This window comes from Metarhizium acridum (genome assembly GCF_019434415.1).
Source record: "Metarhizium acridum strain ARSEF 324 chromosome Unknown scaffold_13, whole genome shotgun sequence".
Classification (NCBI taxonomy): Eukaryota; Fungi; Ascomycota; class Sordariomycetes; order Hypocreales; family Clavicipitaceae; genus Metarhizium; species Metarhizium acridum.
The window spans coordinates 3,582,179-3,599,275 of NW_027094016.1; the positions used below are offsets into that span (position 1 = coordinate 3,582,179).

The following is a 17,097-nucleotide window of genomic DNA, read 5'->3' on the forward strand; positions in this document are numbered from 1 at the left end:
TGGTGCCAAGATGATAGTCGATGCGGGGACGAACCAACCGGGCGTAGGCTAAGGTGTCACTCGAGATTACAGAGTTGCACTACCTTTCGTTCTAGTTGTGTGTAATCCTGATTCCACGATGCGTCATGTCTGTTGGCAGCCGGCCCCAGACATCCAGCACCAAATTACGCTTACAAGCTCTAGAGATAATCGCATCAGTGTGATTGATATTCGTGGTGCCTGTGACCGAATGGCTATGGATACAAAGTCTAGAATACAACGGCATGCTCGTGGATTTCGCAGCCCTCCTTTATAAATACTTGTCCCCAGTCTAGCTATAGTTTCGCCATCATCTCTGCCTCTCTCTCCGCCCGTCGTTCAGCAGATCGTCTCTTGAACCGTATCTCTGCTCTGCGACGCTCACCACCGTCAATCTTTCTCCCGCGGCGCTGCTCCCACATGCCCTCTGTGACTTTGACGACGGCACCTGCTCCCTCGGGAAGCGGCGTGGCGTACGGGCCGGCTATTGACTTGAGTCCGCGGACTGTGTAGCCCTTTGGCCGGGGTAGCGTTGAAGATCCTGACGCTGGGGCCTCGGCTTCGGGTCCCTGGCTGTGAGGGACGTTGACGACCCATTTTGCGTCGCTGACCACCGAGGCCGGTGGCGTGGCGACCTTGAGGATAGCCTCGCCGTCCTTGACGAATTCGAAGTCGCCGCCGGGACCGAGCGCGCCTTTGCGGTATCGCTGCATCCACTGAAGGAGATAACGTCTGTTTCGCGGCGGCTCGATCCCCAGCTCTTTGAGCTCAGGCGAGGTGAGGGAGAAGAGGGAGTCCCATGACGGGAATTTGGAGGCGTGTTTGTTCAGACCGCGCCCGATTAGGGTTAGGAAGGTAGGTACGTCGGGGACAAAGGGGCGAGGCTGGGGTATCGTATGCGGAGGTCGGGTCCTGTGCAAGTGTCTGATTTGGATGCCGTTGGACAGAGGTGTATTTGCGAAGAGGCGCAGAGAAGCTCGGAGGCCGGGGGCCCTCATCTTGGCTGGATTGGAATTAGTAATTTTGTGCCTGGACAGCGGGGGTTTGAAGGGTCGTCGCAGTGACGATGATAGGAAGGATTTGCATCGTGCCATACCTTTCTCGTTTTGCGGATTGGCGCAGTTGGCCCAAATTGTTGCTCGAACTGTTCACGCCAGGTTGGCAGCGCAAGCTCCTGCAAAAGGCATCACCAAGCATGGAAATTTGTTGGTCAGTTAGGTAAGCGAGGCTAGGTCAATTGACCGTCGTGGCGTAGATTTGTAGCTGTTGATTGGTGAGAGCATTACCTCATTGTGGGGTCACCGGCCAGGCTGATCATGTTATAAGTAGTCTCTCTTCCGATTTTGTATCTTTCACAGTCGTCGACGCCCTGTCTGCCAGGTATCCCCGCTGAAAATGTCGTGAGATGGGATGTTTTATCATAAACTCGCCAGGCGATTCTGTCGATGCAATTTTTTCTAAATGAAAAATGCCGAAGAAAACTTCGGCGCGAAGGCCGTATAAGCCGCCAGCGTTGACGACAATCGATCTTGGAGTGGAAGGCATGTGGATTTCAGGAGTATTGCGAGGAAAAACAACTGACTTTTTCGATTAATAGACCCTATACCTTCTGCCGTGGTCGATTATTTGGCAGCTTTAAGCGCGACGGGCGAAGTCGAAGCTCCGAACAGGGTAGATTCGTCTGCGAAACGTCGCAAGATCACGGCCGAGCCATACTCTCCGATTTGCGTGGCAAAAGCAAGATTGCTGTTTTCTAGGCCATTTAATGACGGCGAAACTTCCCCTTTTGCTTCAACATGTGAGGACGCGGGCCGATACTTGAAATTTACGATGCGACATGGGGTTTTGTCAGTGACATCACGGCCGGGAGCCCCGCAAGGCTCCTTCTCCCTCAGTATTTCATTGAACGGGGATGAGATTGAAGAGGAGGCGACTCGTATCTTGGTATTGGAGGTGCAAATGCGAAGCGCGATAGTCCTGGTGATATCTGGGTTGGAGTGGCAACATCGATGATCTTGCATGACAAGGTGATAACCATGCAAGTTTCGCTCTCCTTAAACTGGAACGAGACACCGTCACCATACTATCCGTTACCAAACTCAAACGATCGAAAACGAACGCGACAGATTATCGACTCCATTTTCCCAGACACCGAGGGCGAGGATCCGTCGGCATGGTCGCCTATGGACTTTTATGAGGCGGCGCATGTACCACCAAAGGATGACAAAGTCGCTCTAAATATTGACGTTCCCGGGTTAGAGTCAGAATTGTTTCCGTACCAGAAGAGAACGCTGCAATGGCTTTTGGCAAGAGAGGGTGTGCGATGGTCCCAGGCAAAAGCTAGGCTAGAGTCGACTGCGGTGGATCATCATTCAATCTCAATCGACAGCTTCCGCACCGTTCAGGATGCTGATGGAAGAACTGTATTTTTGAGTGATGTGTTTCAAACCATCACTAGAGATAAAAGCTCGTACAACCGGGCAGACAGGTTCGTGAAAGGTGGTATATTGGCAGAGGAGATGGGACTTGGCAAGACCCTTGAGATCTTGGGGCTCATCCTCCTACATAGTCGTGTAGAACATCAAGCTCAGCAAAACGGACTTAAGACGGACGGTCTTGCTACTACTGGAGCTACCTTGATTGTCACTCCCGAATCATTGCGACAACAGTGGATATCAGAGATCGCACGGCATGCCCCGGGCCTGCGGGTAAAGCACTATCAAGGGTGCAAGAAAATGAAGGACGGAGACGAGGAAACAATTATCGAGGAACTCTGTGGGTACGATGTTGTTATTACAACATATTCCGTGCTCTCCGCCGAACTGCATTTTGCATTTGAACCTCCTCAGCGATCCCGTAGATACGAGAGAGCATACCCTCGAACGACATCCCCTCTCGTCAGGATAGCGTGGTGGCGGCTGTGCCTCGACGAGGCCCAGATGATTGAGAATGGATACAGCCAAGCAGCCTCCGTTGCGCGGGTCTTGCCTCGCATGAATGCATGGGGCATCACCGGCACGCCAGTCAAGGATGATGTAAAGGATCTTTTCGGCCTCTTGCTCTTTCTAAGGTATGAGCCATATTGCTCCGCATCACAGGTCTGGCAAGCACTTATTACAAACCATAAACCTCTGTTTAAACAAATATTCAACTCAATTTCATTACGACACACCAAGAGTATGGTGCGGGACGAGATCTTACTTCCTGCTCAAAAAAGATTCGTCATCAGCATGCCCTTCACAGCCGTTGAAGAACAGCATTACCAATCCTTATTTAAAGAAATGGCCGATGGATGCGGCCTCGAGACGGATGGGTCTCCAAAGGCAGATGACTGGGACCCCGAAGAGCACTACGACGACATGAGAGTTTGGCTGAACCGGCTGCGCCAGACTACATTGCATCCCGAGGTTGGCATATACAATCGCCGCTTGCTGGGTTATAACAAGGCGCGCCCAATGAGGACTGTTGATGAAGTGCTGACCGCTATGCTGGAACAAAGCGAAAATACTATCAGGACAGAGGAAAGGGCATATTTGTTGAGCCGGCTGACTCGGGGCCAGATGTATGAAAACAGCCCGCGTGTGAAGGAGGCATTGGTGCTATGGGAGGATGTAAGACAAGAAACTGAAAGACTTGTTTCAGATGCCAGGACAAAACTCAAGGATACAATCCGAGAGCATGGCGGAGAAGAGGCAGTAAAGAAGGCTGAAGAAGTCGACCATGCTCGCGATTTGTCGGACACGGATGACGACGAACAAGACGAGCTGGGAACCAAGGGTAAAATTGGAGAGTGTCGCCGACGACTTCGTTCAGCCTTGGAATTGCATCACAAAGCCGTCTTCTTTTGCGCCAATGCTTACTTTCAAATCAAAGACAATAAAGACTTGACGCAACCAGACTCTGAAGAGTTTCAGAGGCTGAAAAAGCTCGAAGATGACGGATATAATGCCGCAAAAGTATTGAGAAGAGAGATCCTGGGGGAGAGTAACCGCAAAGCGACGCGGCTTATGAATAGGATTGCCCGCAAAGCCGCCACTCGAACGTTTGTAAATATACCCGAGCTTTCTACAATTCCTGAAAAGGGAATTGAAAGTAGCCGAATTGTCGATGACCTCGACATACTATACGGCGAATTGAACGAGCAAGCAGATATCATTGACGGGTGGCGTGAAGAAGTTCTTCAACTACTTTTAAAACCATTGGTTGACGAAGACGAAGACGTCGAAACCACTGGAGAAGAGCTTGGCGACTCTGCCAAGTTCCAAGACTTGCTTATGGTCTATGTTACCACCTTGCGAGCTGCTATTGCCGATCGTCAAGACGCAATCTCTGGCCAAACGAATGAATTGGCCAAGCACGAAACCGAAACTTCCCTCCGGCTGGCAAGGGCCGGTGAGGGTCCAGCGCCGGTGAAGATGGTCCAAATGCTTCGGCTGAGGGCAGAAATTAAACCCAAGATGGCCCATCTATCCATGAGAGGTGCCGTAAGCGAGTTCCGTGGCCTGCAATCCCGGCTGTCCCGCGACAACACTACTACGAGCCGTGAGGCCGTGGAGTTCAAGATTGCTTCGGACCAGCTGAAGGCTACTCAAAGCCAGATCAACGATCAAAACAAAGTGGCAACGGCACTGGAATCGGAAATTGAAAGTTTCAAAGTGGCAATGAATGCGAGACTGGAGTACTATCGTCAGCTGCAGGCAGTTTCGGACGCCGTGCTCCCTCTGGAAGGACCCAAAGACGACAACGCGATCAACAAGCTGAAGCAGACAGAAGATGAGCTGCGTCGAAAACTGTCTTCGGCCGAAGCGAAACATAGATACCGTAAGTCGAAAAACTAACCCTCGGCCAGCGATCCAGGTGTTTGGTTCTAACTTGGTAATAGTCTTGAACTTGAAAGAAGCGGGTGCCAAGTCAAATGAGCCCCGAATGTGCGTCATTTGCCAGACGCCTTTTGTCACCGGCGTCCTGACCGTCTGTGGCCACCAGTTCTGCAAGGAATGCATGACGCTGTGGTTCAAAGCCCATCACAACTGCCCCGTGTGCAAAAGGGGCCTGAAGCCATCTAACCTGCACGACATCGCCATAAAGCCGCAGCAGTTACAGATTCGCAGCGAAGGCGCCAATGATCAGGGAGGCTCGTTGCCGCGGCGGGTGGCTGGCAGCTCGCCAAAAAAGACGGCAATCTACTCCGAGTTCAACGCGGACAAATTGGCCGAGATTAAAAACGTGGAACTCGACGGGCCGTCATTCACGACCAAGGTTGACACCCTTGTGAGGCACCTCCTCTGGTTGAGAGAGTCCGACCCCGGTGCCAAGTCGATTGTGTTTTCCCAGTACGTCTTCTGAATTGTCCTCTCTGCCTGGACGACAAACCCCGTCCATTCCATTCGCTGTTGCTAATACGTGGCAAACTTGCAGATATCGCGACTTCCTGCACATCTTGCGCAACGCATTCAGACGGTTCCGCATCGGCCACGCCTCCATCGACGACGTCAACGGCATTGCTAGCTTCAAGGAAGACCCCGCCGTCGAAGTATTCCTGCTTCATGCGCGCGCCCACTCGAGCGGGCTCAACCTCGTCAACGCGAGCCACGTCTTCCTGTGTGAGCCTCTGCTCAACACGGCGCTCGAGCTGCAGGCCATTGCGCGGGTAGACCGTATCGGGCAGCAGCACGAGACTACCGTATGGCTGTACCTGGTGTCCGGCACCGTCGAAGAGAGCATTTACAATCTCTCGGTGCAGCGACGCATGGAGCACATGGGCCGTCGGGGCGCCGGTGCAAAAGGCGCGGCCACGCCGGAACTGCTGGATGCGAATATCGAGGCGGCGAACACGCTTGAGCTGGAGCACGCGGCGCTTTCCAAGCTCATGAGCAAGGACAAGTCGGCGGGTGAGGTGGTGGACAAGGGCGACCTGTGGGCGTGCCTCTTTGGGCATGTTGGTCTGGAGGACGGCGGCGGCGAGAGGGATTGCAGGCTGCAGGAGCAGGCCGTGATGAGCTATTTGGCTGGGGAGGCGGCGGAGCGGAGACGCGATGAGTGAGAAAAATTTTGTCAAGACGGTATGATGTGGCTTGCATGTTGCTATGTTGAATGGTATATTACAATGGGTGTAGATGACACAACGTACAAGTACGATACCGCGAGACTACGCTTAGCTTAGCTGGGCTTTTTGCTAGACGGGATGAGGACACGTTTGGCACATGAAATCCCGGACATGGCTCACGTTCAAGCTTGTGGCATGAGGTATGACTAGGGTTTTGATTATTTTTTTTTTGGTGCAAGAATAGTAAATATCCTGACGCGGTAGTACAGAATACTGTGCGATAGCTTTTATTTGTCCGATTCCCCTCGCCGACTCATACCCAACAAACCCCCTTGTCCCATCTCCTAGTCAGACAGAAGCTATGCCCGCCTGCAGATCATCTCGTAGTACAGGTTGCTTGTTCTCATACAGCCATATCACGATGTGACATTTCGTGTTATCCCCAGAGCTCGTCTTACAGACCCTTTTGTTTTCAAGAAAGAAAAAAACACAGGCCTCTTTTCTTTCAACAAGAGGTGTTTACTCGACAACCTTCTTCTTGGGGGTAGACTTGACGCGCTTCGCGATGGGGCGGTTGATGTGGTGGTCGGGGATCCAGCTCTCGTCGTAAGTCTTGCTGCCGGTGGTGGCGGCAGCGGACTCGGAGCCGGAGAGGGCGGCGTCGGCGTCGGCGGACTTCTTGGCCTTTTTGAGGCCGCTGGATGAGGACTTTGTGCGCTTGGCTTGCGGGAAGAGGGCCTCGATCCAGGTCTTGTAGACAAAGTAGAGGGTCCCGGCGAAAGCGGCGGACAGGACGAGGTAGAGGAAGATGCTGGGCGGGATTGTTAGTCAGATCTTTTCAATGTGCGCTCGAGCATCAACAGGGGGGAAGAACTGTAGGTACATTTGAGGGTCGAGGAAGCTGGTGGGAGCTTCGACAATGGCGGCGAGGCCGTCGTGGGCCTGGACCTGGTACACGTCGCCGTTGGCGTTTGTGATGACGGCGGCGATCTGCAGCTTCACATCCTGGGGCTGCATGTCGAGGGCGAAGGAGTAGGTGAAGCTCTTGGTCTCGCCGGCCTCGATGGGGTGGTTGTACTGCACGACCGTCAGGTTGCGAATGATGCCCTGGTAGGCGGGGGTTCCCTCGGGGAGGGTCTTGGTGGTGGCCAGGACGCCGGCGAGGACGGAGATTTGGATGGGCCCATCTTCCTTGTTGGTGACTTCGACGAGGGCCTTGGTCGGCCGGCCGTTGACGAGGCGGACGCCGAGGATGTCGGCGTCGGGGAAGGTGGTCTTGACGACGGCGGCGAGATCAGCCCTGTGGGAGGAGGCGCTGTCGTCGGCGGCGTCGGCCTGTGACGGTCGTCGAGTTAGGCGTGAGTGTCTTGTCATTCAATTGATGATGAGTGGTGGTTTTCATACCGCAGCCGCGCCAAAGATGTGCAGAGCAAGCACAGAGAGCAACGAGGAGAACAACATGGCGGGCAGATGGACGAGACGCAAACAAGGAGCAGAAAGAGACCAAAGAGCGATGGGGGCAAGAAGGGATGAGTCGCGGGGTGAAGAATCACGATTCTGGCGACTCAATTGCGGGATGGGGAGGTAAGGTCTAGACAGGAGATTGAGGACGAGCATGAGGTCGAAGTTGACGTTGAGGTTGGCGAGGCCGACTTGTCATTGGTGGAGGGAGCGCACGCGAGATGCAAGTGGGGCGGGGCGCCAAGGTCTGGCGAGGTGGCCTCTGTAGACTGGACTGTTGGTCTGTCGGATTCTGTCCTCTTTGCGCCGCTATCCAGTAGTTCCGGGAGTCTGGTCAACTGGTGGGTCCAGAACGAGGGTCGGCCACCTTTGCGCGGGCTGGGTGTTCTGGATAAGTACATGTAACCTACAGTCTGTGGCAGAATATATTTGCCCGCCGCGAAGTATACACAAATATACACACACAAAATATTATAATATAAAACATGATAGCCAGGTACCTGATATGGTCAGATTCCTTTTGCCTTCCACTGTAGATCGGTTGGTTCAATAAACCGGCTGAAACTGAGACCCGACCAATTATGCTTTGATTCATGTATCGTCAGACTGGATTCTTCCCTTTCGTCATCTGGCTTTCGTCCGCCGTGGAATAGTGAGACAAGCAAGACATATCGTAGACTATTAGTTGGTAAGGTTTCACCGCTTTTGAAATTGACTGCCATGTTCCTCATTACTTCTTTCTTCCTGGCTTTACCGGAATTACTTTGTGAGCCCTTGGTGTATCGAGCTATTGTACTTGGCTAAGGGAGCTTGGTAAGCGCACCTATTTCGCTGCTTTGCATCGCGAATGCTGACAGAAAGAGCCATAATTCATTTGAGCACTGCCATGAACACGACATGGGTTTACATGTGCCTGGCCCTAAAACAACCTTGAATGCAACTAGATGATACCATATCGTGATAAGATCCACGCTACCCTTCTTAACGGACCAACTTGACGCTGCCGAGAACATATAGAAGAGACCAGCTGCTCCAGTATTTTACCCTCACGCACAATGGATTCCATCTGTCAACCTCTTGGTGAAGGTGACGCCAATGTCGTTAGCAACAGGCAGCAATATATCTTGGCACTCCGAACTCTGGTCGTAGAGTCCTTACTGCAGGACGCATGTGACTTGGCTGGCTTTGCCACAGTGTCTCGAGAATGGAAGTCTATCATTGAGCCGCACAATTTCGCCCGAATCAAGCTGACACCCTCACGGCTCGCCGGTTTTGAGTCGATTGCTCATCGCCATCGGGCTCGTGTCCGCTACATCTGGTTTTGCCTCGAACTCCTGGAATATGATTGCATTGAGTGTGTTCCCAGTATCAGAGATATGGAAGGGCTCGGTAACAGCGACAATGTTCAGATTACCACAGCATTCCAGCCTCTATTCTCAACTCTCAGCACATGGGAGCCACACGGAACCTTGCTGCTCGATACCAGTCTTCACTCCCCAGCGACTCGAAGCACTGGTTCAAATATCTGACCTTTGGGCCTGATATTCCCATCCCCCCGGCTCGGTGCGACTGGAGCCTATACGAGAAGCAGGCGATGTCAGCGAAAGTGACTAACCATCAGCACGGCTGAATTGACGGCAAGCGAGGTTCCGCTCCATCCTTTGCGGTTAACTTCAAATATTTTGACGACATCATGGGCGAGAGGCCGTTCGACGCTGAGGAACAGGAAGCACAGTGGTGGCTGCAACTGCCGTTAGTCCCGGCAATAACAAGCGTTCCTCTCCGTCAGCACAACCGCCGGCGATGGAAGCCGGTCGCACTAGCACAGATGTTTGCCCGTCTTCCCAGACTCGAGGAAATTCACTATGAGCCTTGGAGGGACTGGATTGATGGGATGCAGAAGTTGGGAGATAAATGTGAGTGCCGCTCCCACTTGTGTGTACTGGCGACAGCTAAGACTTATCCTGGTTGTAGATTTCCAGGTGCTTTTTGAATCGCTCGCCTCTAGACAACTACGGAAACTCGTACTCTTTGAGAATTTCCACCAATAGTACGCCATGAAATGTCTGAGGTGTAGTCCTGTTCGGATCCCGGACTTTAATGTCAGCCGTGCGGTCGCCGACGCCAGTCTCAAGCTTGAACACCTCTCGGCATCGTATCTTGTTGATGCTAGCCACTTCTTCCATGCTATTGAGGCTTCCTGGAAGTGGCCAAACTTGAATTTGCTTGCCCTCACTTCACAATAACTCGCACCCGATGGGGATCCCATGGAGATGGACGACATGCTCCGGACAGTAGCGGCCGCTGTCATGAGAATGCCAAACTCGAGACGATGGAAATTTGGAACGGAAAAGAGGCATCAGCCATGCTATTAAGATACGCCAGGTAAAGAGCGACCTGCTGTTATTGCCTGAAGAGGAACATGGGAACTCGCTTTACGACCTCCTGTGGTCCAGGCTTGGGAGGCTGTCTCGTTGAAGCATCACGGCCAGGGGAGCGTCCTTACCGGGGAGCTACTAGACATTGCCGATGTTATCAAGTGTCATGGTGATGCAATCCACCATTTAAAGCTTCCAATATTGGTGATTCGGCCTGTTTCACTGTGGCAGATTCGGATGGAGCAAGGATCCGTAACTGAGGCTCTTTCTGACAGCTCTTTATTAAGATGGTCTTTATTAGAGTAGATGTCAGGTTTAACCACTGAGTCATGGAGTAAACAGATCTAGTGATGTGAGCTCAAAGCCGATCCTAAAATTCAGCTTATAAACGTGTATATCCTGGCTCTCTTTTTCTCTATAACCTTTAACAACTCTCTTATTCATCTTGAGCTATTATCCCCCGTTTATATACTTCATAAATAGGTTTAATGTGTGCATACACCATATATTACTAGTCATATTATACTAATAATAAGACTAAAAGAACAATCATATTGTGTTACTAAGACTTACTTATTGCTTGAGGTGTTGATATACAGGTTATTTTAAGTTGCTTTTTTGAAAACGTTTTATATTACCAGCGATTAAGCTTTCCCGCCGCCCAACGGACACACGGGGTCCAATTCCCAAGATATTTTACCGGAGCTCGAAGACTTTGGAGCTACCGCCAAAATTCCGAGACAGGAGTCTGTCGTGTCGGCGGAAGCACCGACTGGGAATGGGTCGTCTGGACCGATGAGTATAACCTGGCGCTGGTTTAGGCACATTTTCTCTGGCTTGAGGATGCCTACCGCGGCCTGCCAGGAGTCATCTATCGGGCAAACTAGATAATCTTGTAGGATGTCCAAGGTCCTTGATCCCTAAGGGAATGGCAGGGACTAGTGACCACTATATACACATTGAAGAGACAGATGTGCCTAATGCTCTCAGCGGGTCATGTGCTCAGTCTGTGTAGCCTCACAGGTCCTTTATCGGCGATGCCCCTTTTATTGGGCGTTGTTGTTGAGGTTTGATCGTGTGACACATATTGCCCGCTACAGAAAGGCTAACGGCTTACATGAAAGCGTTCATGCCGACCTCGACACCGAGTGCTTACATCCAACAGAAGACGTTGAGCGGGCACATGGATCCCTGTTTAATCAACAAGATATTCCTGTGCCGGATACGGCAACCTTTGGCCGAATGGGCAACGACACCAAATTTGGACATTCGATTCTAAACGCCTGGATGGCTTCAACGCCCAGCCATCGATCCTTCCTGGCCGCGCTGCAGGATTTCATGGACTTGGATAAGCGGAACACGGAAGAAGGCTGAGAATCCCCTCTTTCAGAGAGCATGGCCGGCCCGGTATAAGAGTAACAAGGTGCTGCATGGGCCTAGCATCAGCGCTGCCGTTGCCGGCCTTGTTTGCGGCGGGCCATTTGCGCACACTTTTACCGAGGAACAACGGGTGTTTTTATTACAGAGCCATTTGTTGTACGCCTACAGTTGGGCCGGGCGCGGTGAGGACGTGCGTGACATGTGTTGGGTGCTCAACGATGGTTCCGACGCCGAACACTGCAAAGACCGGCTGAACACTCGTGGCAGAAGAAGAATATCCATCGCATACAGGACTCGTGCGACCGTGTGGAACGATGCTACGTGACCTCTGTACAGCAAATGACGCGGGAATTGGCGTGAAGCTGATGTTGACTCGCGAGGCAGGGGTGCCGAGCTCTGACAAAGACTTGTCTACATACACGGGTTTGCAAGCGAAACACGCTGCCAGCACTCTCAGCATACTGTACGGAGTTGGTAGGTTGTCGAGTAATTAATTAGACCTCGTAGTGTGTATTCGAAGCTAGCTAGAAACTAGACTACTGCTTGTACAAGATATTTCAGAGTAAAAGCAAATCACAGTCATGCTAGGGTTGCATGTTCCTCTCGAGTTCACTCAACTCGTACTGAAATCGGTCTGCAGCCTTTTGGCCGGCCTCGCGAGTCGTAACACAGCGAGCCACATTTTGGGCAGGGGCATTACAAGATGCGTGGCAGTACGCATGTAGTTGGCAGCGTGTTCTATCGTCTTGCTGTTTGTAGTGCCAGGGGTGGTCTTTGTTTGCTCGAGTCGCGGGCGATTTCCATTGTTCGAGGTCGGTTCTGGCTTTGCTGGATGCCAGTTCAGTAGCACTCCATGGTAGTCGGAATGAAGCACAATGTACGGACCACCATTGAACAGCCGTGAAATACGTCTTGAAGCTTGTATCCGGGCCGTCAGGCAGCGACTCCTAGGGGTTACTTAAACTTGTCGTCCCTCCCGCTCCTGCTGCCGTATTCTTTCCACCTACACGAACGATTCCAAAGGCTAGAAGAGCCAACCGACAGGAGTTCACAGCCAACCTTTTCCTTCAAGCTCCATACGCCAACAGAAGACGCCGACTTCAACCCAGAGAGCAAGTGCAATGCCTCCTCAAGACACGCCGGCGCGGCGGCGCCAGCGTCTCGCAAGCGCTCGAGCTCTCAACGTTCGGATAGTCGCGAGACGCCTACACGATGTGAAAACTCCACCGTCTCGCCACGTCAAACAAAAGTACCCAAACTCATCGATACACGAGAGCAAGAGGAACAGCCTGCCGAGGATGGAGAAATATGCGAAGCTGCCTCGGACTCAAATGTGCCTGTGCCAGAACAACAAGCAAGCCTATTCAATCATCTGCAGACCGGATTAGAGCAAGGCATGCACGGTCATTGGCAGAAGGATCATCGGAGACTCAATACCCCGTCGAAGGAACAAGAGGCTAGATATAAAATCAGCCATGCTCGTATCTCACTTCGGGGCCTGTCGCCACCGGTAGAAATGTCAACGAGGCTTGCAACAAGAATACAGAAGGCAAAGAAAAAGAGGTCTTTGTGGCGATTGGAACTCATCCCGGTGTTTTGAATCCAAACAAAGTTGTGCCATTTTACCAACTATCAGGCATGACTATTGGAGGCGCTCGCAAATATCCTCTGGATTTTGTCCAGAGCCATTTACTCAAACTTTCGGAGTTTACAGAGGTACCGAAATGCGCCCGACAAGGCGCCAAAGGAGTTGTTTTGAATGATGACCACGCATTGGAGCTTTCTTTGTATCACCTTGGTATGAATATCGTTCTTGTGGAGCAGATACTCATCTGGAGAACGACTGTTACGCGAATCCAGAAGAAACTTCTGAGAGCGCTTAAAGAAGAGATTTTTCCCTTTTTGAACGACAAAATAAGCGGCCATGTAAAAGTAGCCCGGAATTTGCTTTCGTCAAAGCCTGAGGGCTGCCAGGGAACAAGGTTCACATCCCAGTGCGGAATATTCCACACGTTACGTGAGAAGATGGCAAATGCTTTAGACCTCCTTGGCTGCGAAAATACAGCCTTGTGGGACTGTGACGATGTTCAAATCTTGGCAACTTAAGACCTAGATCGAACAGATTGCCCTCGACGAAGTGTACGAGAGGTGCGTCCGCACACTGTTTACTGAAGATGGTTCCATGCTTGAATCAAATAAACAGATCTTCATTGGCTACTACTTGGCTTACAACAATGGCGGTATACCGTTCGAATTTCAAGCGGTATCAGATAATGACAAAGAAGTTCTGAGCTGCATTCAGTCGGGGGATTTCAAATTTCTGTTCAATGATGCGCCCAATTTCTGAAGGCACTCTTGCTACATTGGTAAGACTTGAAAAGCGTCCCCAGATAAAAGACTTATTAGGCTGACGTTATTTCCAGTACACGATGTAGCGATAAACAGATGCGTCCTACATATATGCACGCTCAAAGTACGGAAGCAGAGTTTGACGGAATAAGGAATAAGGATACGTGCTTGATGGCAAAAGGTTTTTAGGCTTGACGGCTGAAGTTGTAATGAGCAAAGCAGGCCGTGGTGGAGCTGCTTACCGCGCAAACTACGGAGATACGAAGAATGCTTATTAGTTATGGGACTTGGAAATACTGTGTTTTTTTAAAGCATGAATACAAAATTGCAAACCGAGTATTTCCACCAGGTTTTCCTTGGAAAATTTAATACAGAAGGTAACGTTTACAGCTTACTCTGGAAATGCCGGGACGGAATCTGCCGGTAGACAGGACTTGGGTACAGGCCGTAGTAAGCTGACATACGAGCTGTGGATTGTGCCTTGGCCTCTGGGAGCCGATTCCTAGGGATAATGTCGCCGAAAGGCAGAGACTACCTCGGCATGGACCCATCTAGAGTCGGCATGACGGTGAACGTCGACGAATATCACAGACTGCAGCGGCGAGGATGGCACATTGCCACAATTAAGCAACCAGGCCTGCTCCGCCACCGAGAACTGGAGCGCGCCCATGTAATGGCAAGTTGTTGCGGCATGTCATTGAAGCAAATTCGGTCGATGGTGTCGAATAATCGATGTTTATAGTAGAAGCACGGTGTGCATAGTAGCGCCTTCACACGAGGGCCCATGATGGACTGGGCGGGAATAACATTGACTCGAGTGCCGATAGCATGGCAATAACACACAGACCACATTTGTATCTTATCCCAAAGCGTCCAAATATTGCCTTGCCCTAGGAGATGGTGCCACTCTTTACCTCATTGCATTATCTTGGCAACTCTTTGCATTGAATAGAATCGTCCTAGAAATGCGCCGATATGTGGAGCATCAGTCCGCCGAATCCAAGGAACAGGGTCCAACGATGGCCGTATTTGACAGATTCTAGAACGTTTCCGTTGCCTGGACCGTCTCTGACGTCCAGGGTTCGTCCACAGCCTCACGTCATCTCGCGGGCTCCGAGGACATGATCAAGACTCTGCGCTTTGCAGAAGCGAGTAGGAAGGACCTGGTACCTCCAAAACAAGTAGAACTGTATAAAGAGGACGAGAATTCTGCCTCAACTGGAACACTCTCCGTGGACATCGCTTTCTACTCCATCACAACCATTACAAAGCACACTATATTCACATACTGTTGTCCTCACTAACCATCAGACTATCAATATGAAGGCTTTCGTTGGTCTTGTTGCTCTCATGGCTGGTCTGGCCACGGCTAACCCCCTCGCTGGCTCGGCCAAGACTGCACGAGGATATGTTACTGGCGATGAACACAAGTATTTTCGTTTGGCGCTTGTCAGCTGCCTGGAGGCCAATGTAAGTTTGCTAGCTGCGCCATTGATATGCTTGGAAATGGGAACTAACGTCATGTCAAGCCTCCTGCAGATGCGGTTATATCAGACTGGGCCACTTCCATCGCGTCCCAATACACTGTAAGTATCCTGTTTCGCTAGCTGCCACGAAAAGGGGCGGGCTGTGCTCACATGAAACTAGACTAGGGATGAAATCGTACAGGCAATCGATGAGTGCCAGTCGAAGGAGGCTTAATGGGTTAGTGAGCTTCAGTCGTTGTATCAAGCTCTCATCTGGAGTTTAACCTCGGCCGACTGTTGGCGGATCCAATACGTTTCCTTTAAACCTCGTGGTTTCGAACTGTATTTGGATATGTCAAATGCTAAATCTGTGTAGACTTGAATCTATGCCCTTGTTTACTTGCCTAGTTTTACCCTGGTCATATTCAAGCTGTCTGCCTAGATCCATACATGGGGCAACTACTTATGTAGAACTGGATAGGCCGCTATTTGTGCCATCGCCACGACTCTAGTGGGCTGCTGCTTCACGTGCCCTTGTGAAGGTTTTTAGGGATTGCGTGCTGGTTGTGCCGTAACGGCATCTATGAGGCGAGGCCCTAGACCGCCCAACACGACTTCGTATACAGTGGCTGGTGACGACTCCATTCTACTAGCATATTATATTTCCAACCGAAGCGGGTTCTGCTTATGATGGAATTGTCGGCGGACGGCCGTTGGAAGATTTGATGTGAAGGAGGGACAGCCTGTCATCTTCACGGCTAGTATTAAAGCTCCCCCCGAAACTGGTAAGATTGTGTCTGTTGCAGGGACTTTTTTAGTGAAACTTAATTAAAATCTGGTAAAACCGCTGTTCTTAGGGAATCTGTCGCTACAACGTCTCTTTTACCTACAACTCTACCAGCAGCCACATTACTGTCCTACGAGCAGCTTCGCACCAGCGGCGTGACACATACGCGAAACTCATGAACCTTGCTTGGGTTCGTGTGGATGTAGGCTAGTTTCTAAGCGTGCGTTATATTATCAAAGTGGTTATCGGGTTAGATCACTGGGCCATTGAGCAAAAAGGTTTCAGCAACAGCGGCCCTTGGCCGAATATCCCCGTGATCCAGCTTATAAGTATGCACATCTTGGCTCTTTCTTATCAACGCCAAAGGCCCCTTTCAATGGAAAAAGGCTGCTATTTATCGGGGACCCCGATAAGCCCCAAAACGCCTCAAATAGCTGCTTTCCGATTGTACGAAAAGCCTTAAAAGAAGGCTCGCGCTACCACCCTATTAAAGTCGGACCTTTAATAGCTGGATATCGTAGAACCCCTTAAATTAATTACTTTTTAGGTGACCTATTAGATAACCTTAATATCTATAAATAAGGGCTTATTTTCCGTACTTAAATAGCTTTAATTTTAAGGATAATTCCACTATTTAATTTACTTTTATAGCTATTAACGTAATAGTTATAAGCCTGGTTTACCACTAAATTTAAGATATTTTAACGTTAAATTATAATATATTTAAGGTCTTTAATAAAAGACTTAATTAACCTAGCTATAAATATTAAAGGTCCTTTATTAGTAACCTTAATAGGTTTAAAAAGCTAGTTTTAGTAGATTTTTATCGTTAAAAAGTACGCTATTAATTAGGGTATTTAGCATTTAATTAATTCTTAATAGCCTAATAAGGTAACTATTATTTCTTTAAAAAAAACCCTAACCTAGTAATATTAACCTTAAGGTTATAATAATTATAAACTTTAATAAGGTTTAATTTAAGAGGCTTAAATTTCTTATAAATAACTATTAGGTTATATTTAAGCCTATTAAAGGTATTAAAAAGCTCTTTTAGTTACTTAGTAATTTATTATAAAGACTATTAATAGTTATTATAATATAATAGCTATTAAAGATAGCGTTTTAAGATAATTAAAGCTATTATAAGCCTAGCTATAACTTATATTATAAAAATATAAAAGAGAGGTTTTATTAAAATATAAATTAGTATTA

General features: G+C 49.9%; 4 protein-coding genes across 4 annotated transcripts; 2 read left to right on the plus strand and 2 right to left on the minus strand.

Moving 5' to 3' along the window:
• Positions 1-26: 26 nt before the first annotated feature.
• On the minus strand, positions 27-1,203 carry FYV4 (mitochondrial 37S ribosomal protein mS41). Its single transcript, XM_007816598.2, has 2 exons — positions 1,115-1,203; positions 27-1,021 (listed from the first exon to the last, which is right to left on the minus strand). Exon 2 carries the CDS (start codon positions 1,014-1,016, stop codon positions 315-317), a length of 702 nt encoding a protein of 233 aa, XP_007814789.1. The 5' UTR covers positions 1,017-1,021; positions 1,115-1,203; the 3' UTR covers positions 27-314.
• A 181-nt stretch (positions 1,204-1,384) lies between these two features.
• On the plus strand, positions 1,385-5,783 carry J3458_003718 (uncharacterized protein). The gene is made up of 3 exons (XM_066117921.1): positions 1,385-1,559; positions 1,616-4,839; positions 4,901-5,783. Exons 2-3 carry the CDS (start codon positions 2,028-2,030, stop codon positions 5,362-5,364), a joined length of 3,276 nt encoding a protein of 1,091 aa, XP_065977714.1. The 5' UTR covers positions 1,385-1,559; positions 1,616-2,027; the 3' UTR covers positions 5,365-5,783.
• Positions 5,784-6,337: 554 nt separating this feature from the next.
• Positions 6,338-7,639, minus strand: J3458_003719 (uncharacterized protein). Its single transcript, XM_066117922.1, has 3 exons — positions 7,469-7,639; positions 6,948-7,399; positions 6,338-6,875 (listed from the first exon to the last, which is right to left on the minus strand). Exons 1-3 carry the CDS (start codon positions 7,523-7,525, stop codon positions 6,584-6,586), a joined length of 801 nt encoding a protein of 266 aa, XP_065977715.1. The 5' UTR covers positions 7,526-7,639; the 3' UTR covers positions 6,338-6,583.
• Positions 7,640-14,952: 7,313 nt separating this feature from the next.
• J3458_003720 (uncharacterized protein) lies at positions 14,953-15,333 on the plus strand (the record flags this gene model as incomplete). Its single annotated transcript, XM_007816602.2, has 3 exons — positions 14,953-15,102; positions 15,162-15,218; positions 15,280-15,333. The coding sequence occupies 3 exons, from the start codon at positions 14,953-14,955 to the stop codon at positions 15,331-15,333; spliced, it is 261 nt and encodes an 86-aa protein (XP_007814793.2).
• Between the last annotated feature and the right edge of the window lie 1,764 nt (positions 15,334-17,097).